We start from the raw sequence: 15,749 nt of genomic DNA, 5'->3' as shown, positions 1-15,749 counted from the left end.
GGTGCTACACTTTGATTATGATGAATTGTTGTTGCACTTCTTTTTCTCCGTGCACTCTTAGAAAATTCCAGATTGGAATGTTGAGCAGAAAGAGAGAGAAAAGGGAATTAAGATGTTAAAGAGAAGAGATGCAAACACAGTTTTACCACTCGATTTAACACACACTTGCCATAAGATTGCAAAGTTAAAAATCATATAGAGAACCCCAAAGAAGATAGGGCAGAAATTAAAAGAAGAGAAAAAGGATCTGGGAAAATCAGAGGCAAAGCACGAGAAAAGAACCTACAACAATCACTCAACTTCAGAATCGAAACTAACAATGATGCAGAGAACCTAGAAGAAACCCAAAATGGAAAAAGAACGAAGGAAAAAGTAGAAAAAAGATATGTGCAAAATTGATTGAAAGCATACCTGCGGCTAGATTTGTGCGCGAAGATCTGAGAATCACTCTCAAAATCTGAATTAAAGAAAACCTAATACCCCCTATCTTGTCTGCTAAAAATACACGTGGAGCCATTTATAACTTACGCGTAGAGTTTGTATAGACAAATGTAGCCACGTATATGATATTGTAAGAATTGATGCGAAATGACTAATGTACCCTCTAGCTTTTTAAAACTGACATGAAACACACATGTCGAAACTCTTTCTCTTCTAATACTATATAGTAATATAGTACTAGTAGGTTTCTTTTTTATCGACATATAATCAATGACGAGGATTATGTAATTTAGTTACGCTCTGGTCGGATCATTGTTACCCATCGTTTTATAATGTATCGTATTGTATTGTATTGTATCGTATCGTTTTATGACTATAATGTTTAGATAGACTGTATTATTTATTGTTGTTTGATTTGATTGTATCGTACTGTACTGTAACTTATAAGTTTACTAAAATATCCTTAATTATTTTAAAGCTAATTAAAGATAAAGTAATTAGAATTGGAATTACAAATCAAAGTAGAAGAAAGAATAAAATAAAAGTAAGGGAAAACCTATACCCGAAGAGTTTGGAAGTAGCAGAAGGAACGAGATTTTCACGTTATTAGACTTCACGTACATAAGTTATATTTGGGATGCTGTCTTTGAGAATTTATATAGGTTATTAGACTTCACGTGAAATTCCATTATAGAATTATATGAGAAAGAGACTTTACTATTATTTAAAATAAAAAAAGATAAAGTGTAAAATAGAATTATAAAGTAATAAGTTATGGCATAATTAGAAAGAGAAATAGGAAACGATCTCACCACATTAAATCGATTGTTTAAAAAAATAAAATTTTTTATTATTCCGTAACAATAAATTTAACAATACAATACAACCAATTTTAACTAAATAAATAAAACAAACATTATTTTGGGAAACAAATACATAGTGGGTAACAACAATGCAAAGAAGCTCTTAGTCTGTAACTGTACATACGTGGTGCGAAAGTTCAGAGAAATGTCGAAAAGTTGAAGGAAACTCGAATTCCTATTGGTTAGATGACGCACTGTGTTACTCACAATTTCCTCGGTTGCCTTGTCTTTGGACCCTTAACCTCTAAGAAATACGGGGTGACTATTAATTGGCCCCATTCACAGGTCCCAAAATCGTAGCTGTAGCTTTAGTTCCCCCACCCCTAAATCCCCGTATTTTTCGTCGAGTTTTGGTTCAATCATCCCAATCTGGGTTGTAGAATAGGCGATGGTGGGTGACATCGATAATATCGTTGGACACATCAATTGGGACGATGTAGATCATCTCTTCCACAACATTCTAGAGGATCCCGCCGACAATCTCTTCTCTGCTCATGATCCGTCGGCGCCGTCTATACAGGAGATCGAGCAGCTTCTCATGAACGACGATGATATCGTCGGTCACGTGGCTGTCGGAGAACCTGATTTTCAACTTGCTGACGACTTTCTCTCCGACGTGCTAGCCGATTCTCCTGTTCAGTCCGATCATTCTCCCTCTGATAAAGTCATTGGATTCTACGATTCCAAGGTTTCAAGTGGCTCCGAGGTTGATGATGACGACAAAGACAAGGAGAAGGTTTCCCAGTCGCCGATTGAGTCTAAGGACGGCTCTGACGAACTAAACAGTGATGATCCCGTCGATAAAAAGCGCAAGAGGTATCTCTCTAAAATTTTGGCTTTTTTTTTTGTAATTTATTCAACATAGTTTCCTCTACCTTAAATTAAAATGGCTCTGTTTATTTTGGATAATAATAATATTTCCTCTTTGCTCAGAATTCTAATTTAGTGCAGCTCATGCTTATTAAATAAAAGGATCCTCTTTTACTGGTCTGATACTGCTTGATGTAAATAATTTGAGTTATGCATGGTGACCCAAAAATCCTTTGCAATTGTTTTTCTTCGTTTCAATCCTTTTGTACAGATAACCAGGGTTTACTTTCTTTTGCTATATTTTGGATGTAATCACAACACTTTCTTAGATGCTGGTTTTGACATCAATAATACTTACTATTTCAAAAAAGAAAAGCTATTTCTCTTTTTTTTTTTCAATCAGTAGTAGCTGATTATGCCATCCCACATTGTGCCTTCTCAGCTGATTTCTAAAGGAGTTTCTCTCTATAAGATTACAGTAATTTGACATGGCAAATTGATGGTGGTAACTGCTGAGTCTGCATTAGCCATTCAGTTCAGTTTATAATTGATTTTGGGCTGTGTTAGAACATAACGTTCTTTATCCATTGATTATGAAACAAAAATCTGATTCTTCTTTCCGAAGTCTGATTTGTTAATACAGATTTTATCAAAGCGCATGATGGTTCAATGTTTCAATTAGTTTGCCACTTATGAGACATGGTTGCTAACTGTGCGAATTTAAGCTACACCGCCTTCCTGGGGTACGATGAGTAGTTGAAGCTGGGGAATACACACCACCAAGTGGGGAACTTTGCTGACAAAGCAAACTGGTGCTGGACTTTTTCTTAGAAGAAGAAACCATGTTTCATAAAGATTGCACTTATTTAGTGTGTGATGTATACTATATCCGGGAAGAATGTGTAGTTCATCATGTTTAAAATTGGAGATATCATCATGTGCACTTATCTAGACTACTTTAATTCATCCCTCTCCTCTTCTCCTTCAAGATGATAGTAGGTTTGCATTTATGTAATCTGTGATGTATATAGCAGCTTAAAGAAAATTTGAGCAAAAAACTTAATATTTGATCTTCCAGGCAATTGAGGAACAGAGATGCAGCTGTCAGGTCACGAGAGAGGAAGAAGTTGTATGTTAGGGATCTTGAGTTGAAGAGTAGATACTTTGAATCAGAGTGCAAGAGGTTGGGGTTAGTTCTCCAGTGTTGTCTTGCAGAAAATCAAGCTTTGCGCTTCTCTTTGCAGAGTAGCAGTGCTAATGGTGCTTGTATGACCAAGCAGGAGTCTGCTGTGCTCTTGTTGGGTGAGGATAAGAAAATTCTTGTCATTTTATTGAAATTCATTCTTCATATCACTTTTTGCTGCCATAAATTTTTGGACCCGGCTTTGATTAACGCCTGCAGCAAGTCTTAGACTGGACTGGCTGGCAATTTTTGTAGGTTGCCATGCTTGTGTATTATAGTGAGGTCCATTAATTTCTCTCAAGTGCTTATATAGCCTTTATTTTAACTAATGCAACGTGAAATCTGCAGAATCCCTGCTGTTGGGTTCCCTGCTTTGGTTCATGGGCATCATATGCCTGCTCATTCTTCCCAGCCAACCCTGGTTAATTCCAGAAGAAAATCAACGAAGCAGAAACCACGGTCTTCTGGTTCCAATAAAGGGCGGAAATAAGACTGGTCGGATTTTTGAGTTCCTGTCCTTAATGATGGGCAAGAGATGCAAAGCTTCAAGATCGAGGATGAAGTTCAATCCCCATTATTTGGGAATTGTGATGTGACTCATTGCGATCAAATCCTTTCCCTTGGTGGATCATGCTTCCTTTGAGTTCTTTAGTTTGTATCAATAGAATTTCTGTATGAATCTTTGCTTTTACATCTGAAGGACGTCGTTCAGTGATATATTAGTTATAACTTATGAGCTATACTAAGATCTATGCAACTTTTTAACAGTTCCAGCCTAAATTTGTTTCGTTTCTGTTTTGCATTTCTTTTTATTCGTTCTTTCTGCCCCCGAGTGGTAGTTGTGGCATGGGAGCAGGATTACAAGGCCACCAAAATTTTCAAAATTATGAAATCGATGTGAAGATGAATGGTTGGATTTCTATTAATTTGATATACAACGATTTAGCATCTTCAAGTATGTCCTCAGTTTGATGGTGAACTGAGGCGGTCTTGTGTCTTTTCTTTTTTTTTCCTTCTCTATAATGGCTTACGGAAAAGTTAGATAGTCTGGAAGTGTATTGACAAATGAGAAAAGAAGCATCTCCGCAAATGTATGCACTCATTTTCTTCTTTGGTATGGGTAAAATTTTCAAGGGTTAGAGTAAACTGGGGGCGTTGTTGGAAAATTGAGATGGAGATGAAAACTGGCTCCTGAGGCCATCAAAACGGCCAAAAAGATCCAACTTTGCTATCTTCAAACAAGAAAAAGAAGCTTCTGTTTCCCCCATCGAGAAGTAGGTGAGGGTATTTTAGGTGAATATCCGCACACTTTTACCTGCCATCCGAACTCCGAATTTACCTAATTATAATTATCCTGAAGGGGCATATTCCTTTGTGGATTCCTATCTGGACTTTATTACTCAAAAACGAATCTTTCATTTTTCCGAAGCAACGCGGGGTGCAAGAAATTATCCTAGGAGTGTTTTATTTCTTTTCCTTTTTGCAGCAGGAATGGCGATTATCATGATTTTACAGTCTAATATTTGTTTTGTTTATAAGTGTCAATCATAATCGAAGAGGAAAGGAAAGAAAAAACGAAGTTTGAACGTTGTAAGAAAATAGAAGGTAGGCATCTTCAAAAAAATCACTAACTTGTTTACATAATGAGATTATTGAGAGACAAGTAATACTGGTATAGCAAAAACAAATATAGCATAAACTTTTAAAAAATAAAAAATAACTTACAATATGATTGAAGATTGTGTAGCCGATTTATGCACATATCTCCAATGAGAATTATTACATCAAATATGCTTTGATCATCTTTTCTTTTGAACGAGACGGGTGACATACCATTGTTGCTCACATGTGCAGGATCATTTTCACTTGGATTCCAAATGAGTGATTTATATGCGCACTTAATTGCGTTAATTTTACTACAGCTGATGAGATTGTTCAACAGTTGTAGGGGGAGATTTTCGTATTGCATTGCAGAATAAAAGGAAATGGCTGCATCGTAATAATGTGGAAAAGCAAGGGCGAGTCATGGAACCCGGAAAGTAAAACTGGTTGCTGGGTTGGTTGTATCGCCTCACTTGCCCCTGTCCTATATAAACGGTCTTTTCAGAGTTGGGAGACTGACAAAAAAGAAAAGCACAAAAGTTGGTGCGAGTGAGTATAGCAGCGACACAAACAATGGATGCAGACTATGGTATACCTCGAGAACTCTCTGATTTGCAAAAGCTTCGATCTCAATACCAGCCTGAACTTCCTCCTTGTCTTCAGGTTTCTCTCTTCCTCTTTCTACTTCTCTTCATCTCGTGTGAAGCCTTTGTGCATGGTGCTTTTGACATCTTGTACTTTTCGATTTATTTTTGCCTTTTGGCAGTCGTAAGTAGTTTATCGCAAAGTGTTCCGGTTCGTGGTTTCTCTCGGTATATCAGCCTCGTGAAGAATAGATCTAACGTGGTAGATCACACTTATAATGCTGTTTTCTTTCATCAGAGTACCCTTTTGTGATGTGTTTATTAGGATTATTTTATTCATATCAGATGTGTATTTTCCATCAATCTAATTTTTGTGGGAGTCCAGTTCATCTGTGTTCCTACACCATTTGTTCAAATTGCAAGTAACTTGATCGAGTATTTGAGAGAATGAAAAATAAGTTGAAACATTTACCTCTTTAATTTTTGCAAGTTTTTCTTTTTTAGGCAAGGACACAGGAAGTATAAAGTATCCTTTTCGATTTTATTCTGAAAGATTTTTACTCGATTTCGCTCAGCTCCAACATGTTATTTTTCACTGTGATATACTCATGTTTTTCCTTTAACGAGTAGCCAGCTGAAAAATCATGTCTTTACTTTTTTCATCTGAAAAAAAATCACGTCTTTACTTCAGCGGATGTCATGAACACATATAAGCTGTCTTTTAAAACAAATTATCAGAAATAATGCTGGTTAACTTTTACATAATAACAATTAGATTGTTCAGACGTTTGTCTGATTGACCCCGAGACATTTGTTCAACTCATCATACTTTAGATTAATTGCCAGCTTTCAGTCAATTGATTCATTCATTGGTGTCCATTTCTTGTAGTTAAATGCATCACCACTTTGCTTTATTGTCCACGTTTAGCTTATTCTGTTTAATTTTGTTTGTGATATTCAAGATCCTTGAGCAATTTGTACTTTGATGTTATTGCTTTAAACATCTTCAGACCTGGCTTTATTCCGAATTGCTCTGATTTGAACAGGGTACTACTGTCCGGGTGGAGCTTCGTGATGCAACCATTGCAGCAGATCCCTCTGGTGAACACACAATTAAACGGTTCTTCCCACACACTTATGGTCAGCCGTTAGCCCATTTTCTTAGGGCAACTGCCAAGGTCCCTGATGCTCAGATAATTACTGAGCATCCTGTAATTAGGTATTGCATATGACGGTTGCTTCATAATTCTGCAGTTTACTCGCAAACTATATCAATATTGGAATCAGGAGATATTTTCTAGCAAATTCTATACTGAATTAATGCTTAGGCGTATGGTGTTATTTCTTCTTTTTTTTTGTGATAATTTGTTTTGTCTGTGATTGAATTCCTCTTTTATTTGCATCTTCAAAATCTTAACCCAAGGGAACAAATAGAAAATATTGCTATTTGTATCGTCACAATTCATTATGCTTTAAAAGCTAACTTAATCATAGGTTGCAGTAAAATGTGTTTGATTGCGTTTTTTGTGCACAATATTCACCTTTATCCTAGTCTCTTTTATAGGAACGAAAACTTGCTCACTGTTTATCCTCTTCTTTTGTTAGGGTTGGGGTGCTATTTTGTGGCAGACAATCTCCTGGAGGACACAATGTGATATGGGGTCTTCATGATGCTCTTAAGGTTCACAACCCCAATAATACCTTGCTTGGGTTTTTGGGTAAGTATTTCCTTTTCGACGGTGTTGTAAGTTCTTTACACATTTCTCAATGTTTTTCATTTGAGATCTTCTTTATGGCAGTTATTGGGACGCTGTAGTAATAGCTAACAAGAGTGTCGTTTTGCAGATCTATTTCATCACGACGCTCTCTTGCATGTGTCATGTTTAATATTGAGTTTCATGCGCTAATGTTGATAATTTTTGTTGGTCATGCTCTAATATTTATAGTTCTTAGAAACTTTATTCTCCTCAAAGAAGTCATTTGTTCTGAAGCTCTCTTTTTCAAATCTGAATAGGTGGTTCTGAAGGTTTATTTGCACAGAAAACTCTAGAGATCACCAATGACGTTCTTGCTACCTATAAGAATCAAGGTATTTACATCTGGATGAAGTTTCATTTTATATTTACATTTTGCCTTTTTGGGGCCTTATTTTTGTTGCCTTTTTTCCTATTAAGGTGGATATGACATGCTGGGACGGACAAAAGATCAAATTAGAACGACTGAGCAAGTAAATGCTTCAATGGCTGCATGCAAAGCTTTGAAATTGGATGGCCTTGTCATTATTGGAGGTATTCATAGTGCTACTGTTAATTGTATATGATGAACCTTCAAGTATACACTATTCCACTTCATCTAAAGTCTAAAAATATGCATTGGCTTGAAGGAGTGACATCAAACACTGATGCTGCTCAGCTGGCAGAAAAATTTGCAGAAGCAAAATGCCCTACAAAAGTATGTGTTATTCCCATTGATTCATGTATAGTAATGAATGTCGTATTCCATTTTCTCTATCTTCCTGCTTTAGTCCAGACCTTGGCTCTTTTATCCAGTGTATTATCTTATTGTGTCAGTAACATACTAATTGAATTGTCTATATCTTTAGGTGGTTGGTGTTCCTGTTACATTAAATGGGGATCTCAAGAATCAGTTTGTTGAAGCAAATGTTGGCTTTGACACAATATGCAAGGTACTAATACAACCACCATACAGAATCAGCTCGTAACTAGTTTTTTCCCCTTTGAAATGCATTATCCTGCAGGTTCCTCTTGATGCTTCCTATCCCTCGCTTTAGGCTTTTTCTTTTCGTTTCTACGTATGTCGAGAGTTCCATTGGACCTAGTGCTTCTATTTTTCTTCTTTTTTTTTTCTTTTTCTAGTGGAATTTCTGCTGGCTTCTTTCCGCTTTTGATGGTGTATTCCATTGGGTAGATTTATGGTTTTGCAGTGATAGTAGCATTAAATTTACAGGTTAATGTGGAAAGGTCCTTTTCTTTCTCATGATGCTGTGCATGTTAATTAAGTATTAGTGTAATTCAGCTTTGGATTAGCTGATATTGCATCTTTGACTTCTTAATTTCTGGAATTCTCATTATCTGCGCTTTCATCTCAGGTTAACTCCCAACTCATTAGCAATATGTGCACTGATGCACTCTCAGCAGAGAAGGTACCGACTTTATTCATGTCCTAATATACTTATCTGCTGTTATGAAATCTTTATGGAGGGTTGTTAATTAAGCACTGATGCACTCTCAGCAGAGTGCATTCATGTTACACCTTTATTTTTGTCCTTCTGTTAACATATCATGGGGGATCTTTTCTTTTTTCAGTATTACTATTTCATCAGACTCATGGGGCGAAAGGCATCACATGTTGCCTTAGAATGCACTCTGCAGTCACATCCTAATATGGTTAGTTTTATCTCTGCAATGATCAACAGATGCTTCAGTACGGACATGGTGCTTCTTACATATTGCAAGTGTTCTTGGTTCTTTCTTAAAAGTGTTAAGCGATCCTGCAGGTGATTCTTGGTGAGGAGGTAGCTGCGTCAAAGCTAACTCTCTTTGACATCACAAAACAAATTTGTGATGCAGTTCAGGCTAGGGCTGAACATGGTATTGAAACTACTATGTCTTCATTTGTCTGTAGAGTCAGTTTTTTGAGTTTTGCAGTCAGCTGATTAAGTTTTTGCATTCAGACAAAAACCATGGTGTTATCCTGTTGCCAGAGGGGCTTATAGAAAGTATTCCTGAAGTATATGCTCTATTGCAGGTATGATGCAAAAATAATTGTTTAATATCTTAGCTGCATTCTAAGGTTCCTTCCTGGCACCGCTTCTTGATACAACCCCCCCCCCCCCCCCCCCCCACAAAACACACATACACATACTCACTCAAAAAAAAAAACACAAAAAATATAGGGTAAAGGAAAAGCAGAACAGAGGTGCAAGATGAGGGCCAAATGGATACAATCTTCCATGTTGAAGTTTTAGTGCTAGAAAGCTTTGTTGGATGTGGTGATTTGGTTCTGACATTGCCTTTTCTGGTTGACTGTACGAATTCCAGGAAATTCATGGTTTACTCAGGCAAGGTGTTTCTGCTGATAAGATTTCCTCCCAACTATCACCATGGGCTTCTGCGCTTTTCGAGTTCTTGCCGTATTTTATCAGAAAGCAGGTGCAGTTTCTGTATGTGTTTGAATTGAGTATTAAAAAATGGCAATAACTCTGTTTTGACGAGGATAGTGCTTACACCCAAGGCTTGTGATTTTGCAGCTTCTTCTTTACCCAGAATCAGATGACTCTGCTCAGCTATCACAGGTAACTAAATTTGATGTTTGTACGGTGCTGCTTGATGATATCTATGAACTATCTGTTAGTTGATTGTCTTTAATGCTTTCCTAACAGATTGAGACCGAGAAACTTATAGCTCATCTCGTTGAAACAGAAATGAACAAGCGATTGGTAAGTTAATTTTATCTCCTTGTATTCTGAAATTCAACATGTTGCATCCAATGATTCTTCGGGATCTCTAACAAGTGATTGGAGAGTAAGTTTGAAGTACAATATGCTGGTAAGGATTGGGGATGATGTTTGTGCAAAAAGATAATTGCGGAATATCCTAAAAGCTCTAGGAAGTTACTTTTCTCCATTCTGCTGGGTAACTATAATGAGATGATGTATATCTGTAAGGCTCAAAAATCAGTTCGATAAAGTTTCCTCATTGCACAAAATTTTCATTTTCAGCCATTGTTAGGTTTTCCTCGGATGGAAGTCAGTCCCTAATGATCTTGCCTGATGATCGGTCGTTCTTTTCTTGTTTTATTTTCTTAAAGATCCTTGGTGTTACTTTGCTTTAACTTCCTGTGCTTAGGAGAGAGTAGGAAAAAAAGAGTGCAGTTGCTTGCTCTGCCTTGATCAGTATTCCGATCTTTTAATTATGACATCCTTTTTCTTCTGTCATTTTACAGAAAGAAGGAACTTACAAAGGAAAGAAATTTAATGCTATTTGCCATTTCTTTGGTTATCAAGCACGAGGTTCATTGCCTTCAAAATTTGATTGTGACTATGCCTATGTAAGTTTTGCTGGAGTAGCTGTATTTTCTTTCTAATTTGCATTTTCAGATATATAATTCTCACAAAACCAAATGCAGGTACTTGGTCATGTTTCCTACCATATTTTGGCTGCTGGTCTTAATGGTTACATGGCTACTGTGACCAACTTGAAAAATCCAGTCAACAAGTGGCACTGTGGTGCTGCTCCTATATCTGTAAGATTTCTTCTCTTCAAACTTTTCTGGAGATGCACCCTAAGCTTCCACTTTTTGAAGTTCCGAATGTCTACATCTTCAAAAATGATTTACTCTGTTTACTGCTTCATTACTGCAGGCCATGATGACTGTTAAGCGCTATGGTCGTGGTCCCGGCAAAGCGTCAATTGGAGTACCTGCTTTGCATCCTGCTACTGTAGATTTGAAAGGCAAATCGTACGAGTATGTCAAACTTCTGACTTGTTGCTTTTATACATTTTCTTCATAAAATGAAGTAGGCATCAGATAAAAATGAAATCTTTCTCAACGTTCTTTTTACATCTAAACTGCTGGATCAATACTTAACCTGCTGCTGCCTAATTTCTCTCTTCATTTTGGTGCAGACTGTTGAGTCAAAATGCGACAAAGTTCTTGTTGGATGATGTTTACAGAAACCCAGGTCCCCTCCAGTTTGATGGCCCTGGTGCAGATGCCAAGGCCGTTACTCTTTGTGTTGAAGACCAGGATTACATGGGTCGTATCAAGAAATTGCAGGAGTACCTGGACAAGGTGCTGAATTTTGAAACAGCATATCTGCTTTTTGCCAACTCTGTTGGTTATTCATATAACTTATCTCTTTTCTGACCATCTTATGGCATACTTTGTTATCTTATTTTCAATTTTCTTTCCCAGGTGCGTACAATTGTGAAGCCTGGATGCTCACAAGACGTCCTGAAAGCTGCATTAAGTGCCATGGCTTCTGTGACCGACATTCTTTCAGTGATATCCTCACCCTCAAGTGTGAACACACCATTTTAAATGAGAATTATCATCTTTTAACATTGAGATTGCTTTGCTTTTCTTTTATTCCCCTCCAAGGTTCTCTTCTTGGATTCTGGGGAAACTTGACTTAGATGCAGAGCAGTTAGTTGATTGTGTGATAATATAGGTTTCCATCTTTGGCGGCTGTCTGCTTCTTTGTTTTGTGCCCTTTCTTTTTCCAGTTTTGTAAAAGCCAAATAATGTTGAGAAGTTTGTACCTTTTGAGGTTTGTTGAGGGATCCAAAAATTCTTGGTTAATAACATATAGTATTAAGTTAAGTTGTGAGGAGTTGGGAACTCAATTTGAAGTTCCCGCTGATGCTGAAGACCATTTGAAGCCAGCAGTTATTTTTGATGTAATTTATTGGCACTGGAGTTTGAAATCTCTCGCTTGGCAAATTCTCATAAGCATGTGATTGATTACTTACCTCGAAATATATCCAAGGCCTCTGCATGAATGGCTTCCCCCTCCTCCCTGGTGGATGTACGCAGGCCTATTATCTATTTTCCCCTATAATGTTATACAGTTTGGACTTTGGAATGGCCAACGGTCTTCTCTCGCCCTGTGGATTCGGGAGATTTTGTTATTTTACTTCTTCCTTCAAATTATTTTTTTTGATGACTAAATTGGTTTAGACAATATTTGGTTTAAGTCGAAAGGAAGTATTGGAATTTAAGTTGAGATAATGTTTGAAATGAATATTACTTGTGAAAGAAGTTGAAAATTTTTGGGTGTAAATTTCACTTAAAATAGAATTTTTAATTTTTCGCCAAAGAGTATTTGCGCATGTTGATGACCAAAAGCAATACTATTTACCAACGGCATTTTATTATTTTAAATGTCTTTCTTAAATAAAATCAAACGTAGTTACAGTAAGTCAGCAATCTTCCTACTTCCTAGCGTGTACATACCGAATTGCCGTACCAAAATAGAAAATTTTGGTATATGATATTTTAGTATTTGGTATGGTATTTGGTTTAAGTTTTTAAATTAATTTAGTAGGTATGGTATTTGGTATTTAAAAAATTAATATTGAAATACCAAACCCGTACTGAAATATATACTAAATTACACATTACATATACTGTTGATTAACATACTAAGGGGTCGTTTGGTAGGGTGTATAAGAATAGTGCGGAATAAGGTGTATTAGTAATGCATGGGTTAGTAATGCAAGCATTAGTTATGCAGATATTATTTTTTATCTACTGTTTGGTGTGGTGTATTAAAATTATAATGCATTGCATAATTTATAAGAAAAATATTTGTTTACAAAAATGTCCTCCATATTCTCAAACTTTAAGGAACTTTAAGGATAATTTTATCTTTAACCATACTAATGCATGCATTAATAGCCTTGGTATTACTAATGCCATGATTTTCTATGCATTATTTATACATAGGACAATACCAAGTATGATGTATAACTAAGTTATACATATGTTGAAAAAATGTACCAAACAAGGTATTAGTAATGCATAGAGTTAATGCTTGCATTATTTTTTCTAATACCTCCTACCAAACGACCCCTAAGTTACACAACACTTTGCTTTGGTATACATGTTGGGGTTGGCAATAAAGTTCATGTACTTCTTTAGGAAAATTGAGGAACAAGGTAGGATGCAGATTCTAATTCTTACTCTCTAGGTTGTCAAGCAGTTTAACGTAATAGTTCAACGTTTTTGGGGTATTCTTTACTTCGTTACTTTTGTATTGTTGTTGCATATGTTTTATTAGTCCTTGTTGTATTGTCCAATTTCGGCAATTAACTCTAAGCAAGTAACGTGATATTTTCAATGATTTAATGTATTCCTTCATGTACTTTTTTATTTTTATTTTTTTTTATCTTAGTTGATACTTGATGATTTTGGACAAAGATTTTATTAATAGCCAGATGAGCTTAGAATGTATTCATTGAGTATTTTAACTAAGAATATTACAGTCTATGGCTCTATGCACTAGTTAGTATTCAAACCGAATAAACCGAAATTACCGAACCGAATAAACAGAAACCGGAAGGAGAAAAGTTGAACCATACTGAATGTAATTAGGTATGATATTGGTACAATATTTTAAGAAACCTAATACCGAAAATACCTAACCGAAATGACTAAATACCGCAAGGAACACCCCTACTAGCATGGGACGAGAAATCTGGAAAAGTCATTGTGAAAATATTATTTCAGTGGAAGCCTGTCCCGTAATATAAGGAAGATGACTTTCTTCCTTTGATAAAGACTTCTAAGTCCTTTTCAAAATTTGCAGCCACCGTTTCTTTTGATATTGTCAACATTGTAGGTGTGAGAGAAAAATGTCAAATATAATAGGCGTGAGAGAGTGAGGCTACGCCTATAAAAGGAGAGTTTCGGCTCTCATCTCTACACATCAATCTCATAGGAAAAATATATTTGAGAGCTAGAAAGAAAGATTGAGATTTCATAAACAAGGTATAAGAAAATAGTCTGTGAGAAAAATAGAGAGTGAGCGATATTGTAGTGAGGTGAGAATATCAACAGAGGGTTATTTTTTTTTTAGTGTTGTAATGGTCTTTGGAGTATTTTATTTGGACCTGCAAAGTGTAAAAATTCCTTGGTATAGAGATATCAGTTGCTCCTCTCGGGGCCTTGGTTTTTTCCTTATTCAAAAGTGTTTTTCACGTAAAAATCTTGGTGTCATTGTCACCCTTTTATTTTTTTTAATTACCGTATCTCGGTGTTACGTTATTATTCCACTTTTATTACCGTGAATATTATTTCTGTAGGGGGTTTATTCCTAACAACTGGTATCAAAGCACATGTTTTGCTCGTTCATAAAAATATTATTCACTGTCGGTAGTACTATACTCAATGAAAAATAAAAATGTCCGGAGTAAAATACGAGGTAGCAAAATTCAACAAAGATAGCGGTTTCTCAACATGGCAAAGAAGGATGAGGGATCTGCTTATCCAACAAGATTTACACAAAGTACTAAGATTGGGCTGATACCATGAAAGCTGAGGATTGGGCTGACTTGGAAGAAAGGGCTGCTAGTGCAATCAAGTTGCACTTATCAGATGTTTATGGTCCAATAAAAATTGAATCGATGGGCGGTAACAAATATTTTGTTACTTTTTTTGATGATGCTTCACTAAAATTATGGGTTTATATTTTGAAAACCAAAGATCAGGTGTTTCAAGTTTTCTAGAAGTTTCATGCTATGGTGGAAAGGGAGGCACGCCAAAAGCTAAAGTATCTCCGAAGTGACAATGGAGGTGAGTACACTTCAAGAGAATTTGAAGAGTATTGTTCGAGCCATGGGATCAGACATGAAAAGACAGTTCCTGGAACCCAAAAACACAATGTCGTAGCCAAAAGGATGAACCACACCATTGTGGAGAAGGTGAGAAGCATGCTCAGAATGGTTAAACTGCCTAAATCATTCTAGGGTGAAGCAGTTCAGACAACTTGTTACCAGATCAATAGAAGTCCATCAGTTCCGTTGGCGTTTGACATCCCAAAGAGAGTTTGGACCAACAAGGAGGTGTCCTACTCGCATCTGAAGGTGTTCGGTTGCAAAGCTTTTGCACATGTACCAAAGGAGTAGAGAACAAAGCTGGATGATAAATCTGTTCCCTGCATATTCATCGGATATAGAGATGAAGAGTTCGGATACAGATTATGGGATCCTATAAAGAAGAAGGTCACCAGAAGCAGAGATGTAGTCTTCCGAGAAAGTGAAGTTGGAGTTGCTGATAATATGCCAGAGAAGGACAAGAATGTTATAATTCCTAACCTTGTTACTATTCCTTCTACTTCTGACAATCCCACAAGTGCAGAAAGTATGACCGACGAGGTTGCCAAGCAGGGGGAGCAACCTGGTGAGCTTATTGAGCAGGGGGAGTAACTTGATAATGATGTCGAGCAAGTGGAGTACCTCACTCAGGAAGAAGAACAACCTCAACCTCTGAGGAGATCAGAGAGGCTGAGGGTAGAGTCATGCAGGTACCCTACCAGAGAGTATGTCCTCATCAGTGATGAAGGGGAGCCAGAAAGTCTTAAGGAGGTGTTGTCTCATCCAGAAAAGAACCAGTGGATGAATGCCATGCAAGAAGAGATGGAATCTCTATAGAAAAATGGCACGTATAAGTTGGTTGAACTTCCAAAGGGTAAAGGACCACTCAAATGCAAATGGGTCTTTAAACACAAGAAAGATGGAAATG

At 36.7% G+C, this 15,749-nt stretch overlaps 2 protein-coding genes across 2 annotated transcripts; both read left to right on the top strand.

Annotated features, from left to right (window-relative positions):
• Nucleotides 1-1,402: 1,402 nt before the first annotated feature.
• Nucleotides 1,403-4,064, top strand: LOC104102132 (bZIP transcription factor 60). The gene is made up of 3 exons (XM_009609768.4): nt 1,403-2,120; nt 3,193-3,416; nt 3,646-4,064. The coding sequence occupies exons 1-3, from the start codon at nt 1,693-1,695 to the stop codon at nt 3,891-3,893; spliced, it is 900 nt and encodes a 299-aa protein (XP_009608063.1). The 5' UTR covers nt 1,403-1,692; the 3' UTR covers nt 3,894-4,064.
• A 1,333-nt stretch (nt 4,065-5,397) lies between these two features.
• Nucleotides 5,398-11,828, top strand: LOC104102131 (pyrophosphate--fructose 6-phosphate 1-phosphotransferase subunit alpha). Its single transcript, XM_009609767.4, has 19 exons — nt 5,398-5,562; nt 6,530-6,702; nt 7,089-7,201; nt 7,498-7,572; nt 7,658-7,771; nt 7,867-7,934; nt 8,086-8,169; nt 8,593-8,646; nt 8,810-8,890; nt 9,001-9,094; nt 9,178-9,251; nt 9,545-9,655; nt 9,754-9,798; nt 9,886-9,942; nt 10,449-10,553; nt 10,632-10,748; nt 10,867-10,970; nt 11,132-11,297; nt 11,421-11,828. Exons 1-19 carry the CDS (start codon nt 5,473-5,475, stop codon nt 11,544-11,546), a joined length of 1,851 nt encoding a protein of 616 aa, XP_009608062.1. The 5' UTR covers nt 5,398-5,472; the 3' UTR covers nt 11,547-11,828.
• Nucleotides 11,829-15,749: the final 3,921 nt, after the last annotated feature.

This window comes from Nicotiana tomentosiformis, chromosome 4, assembly GCF_000390325.3.
Source record: "Nicotiana tomentosiformis chromosome 4, ASM39032v3, whole genome shotgun sequence".
Classification (NCBI taxonomy): Eukaryota; Viridiplantae; Streptophyta; class Magnoliopsida; order Solanales; family Solanaceae; genus Nicotiana; species Nicotiana tomentosiformis.
The sequence above is the reverse complement of the archived record's forward strand: the minus strand, read 5'-3'. Positions and strand labels throughout refer to the sequence as shown.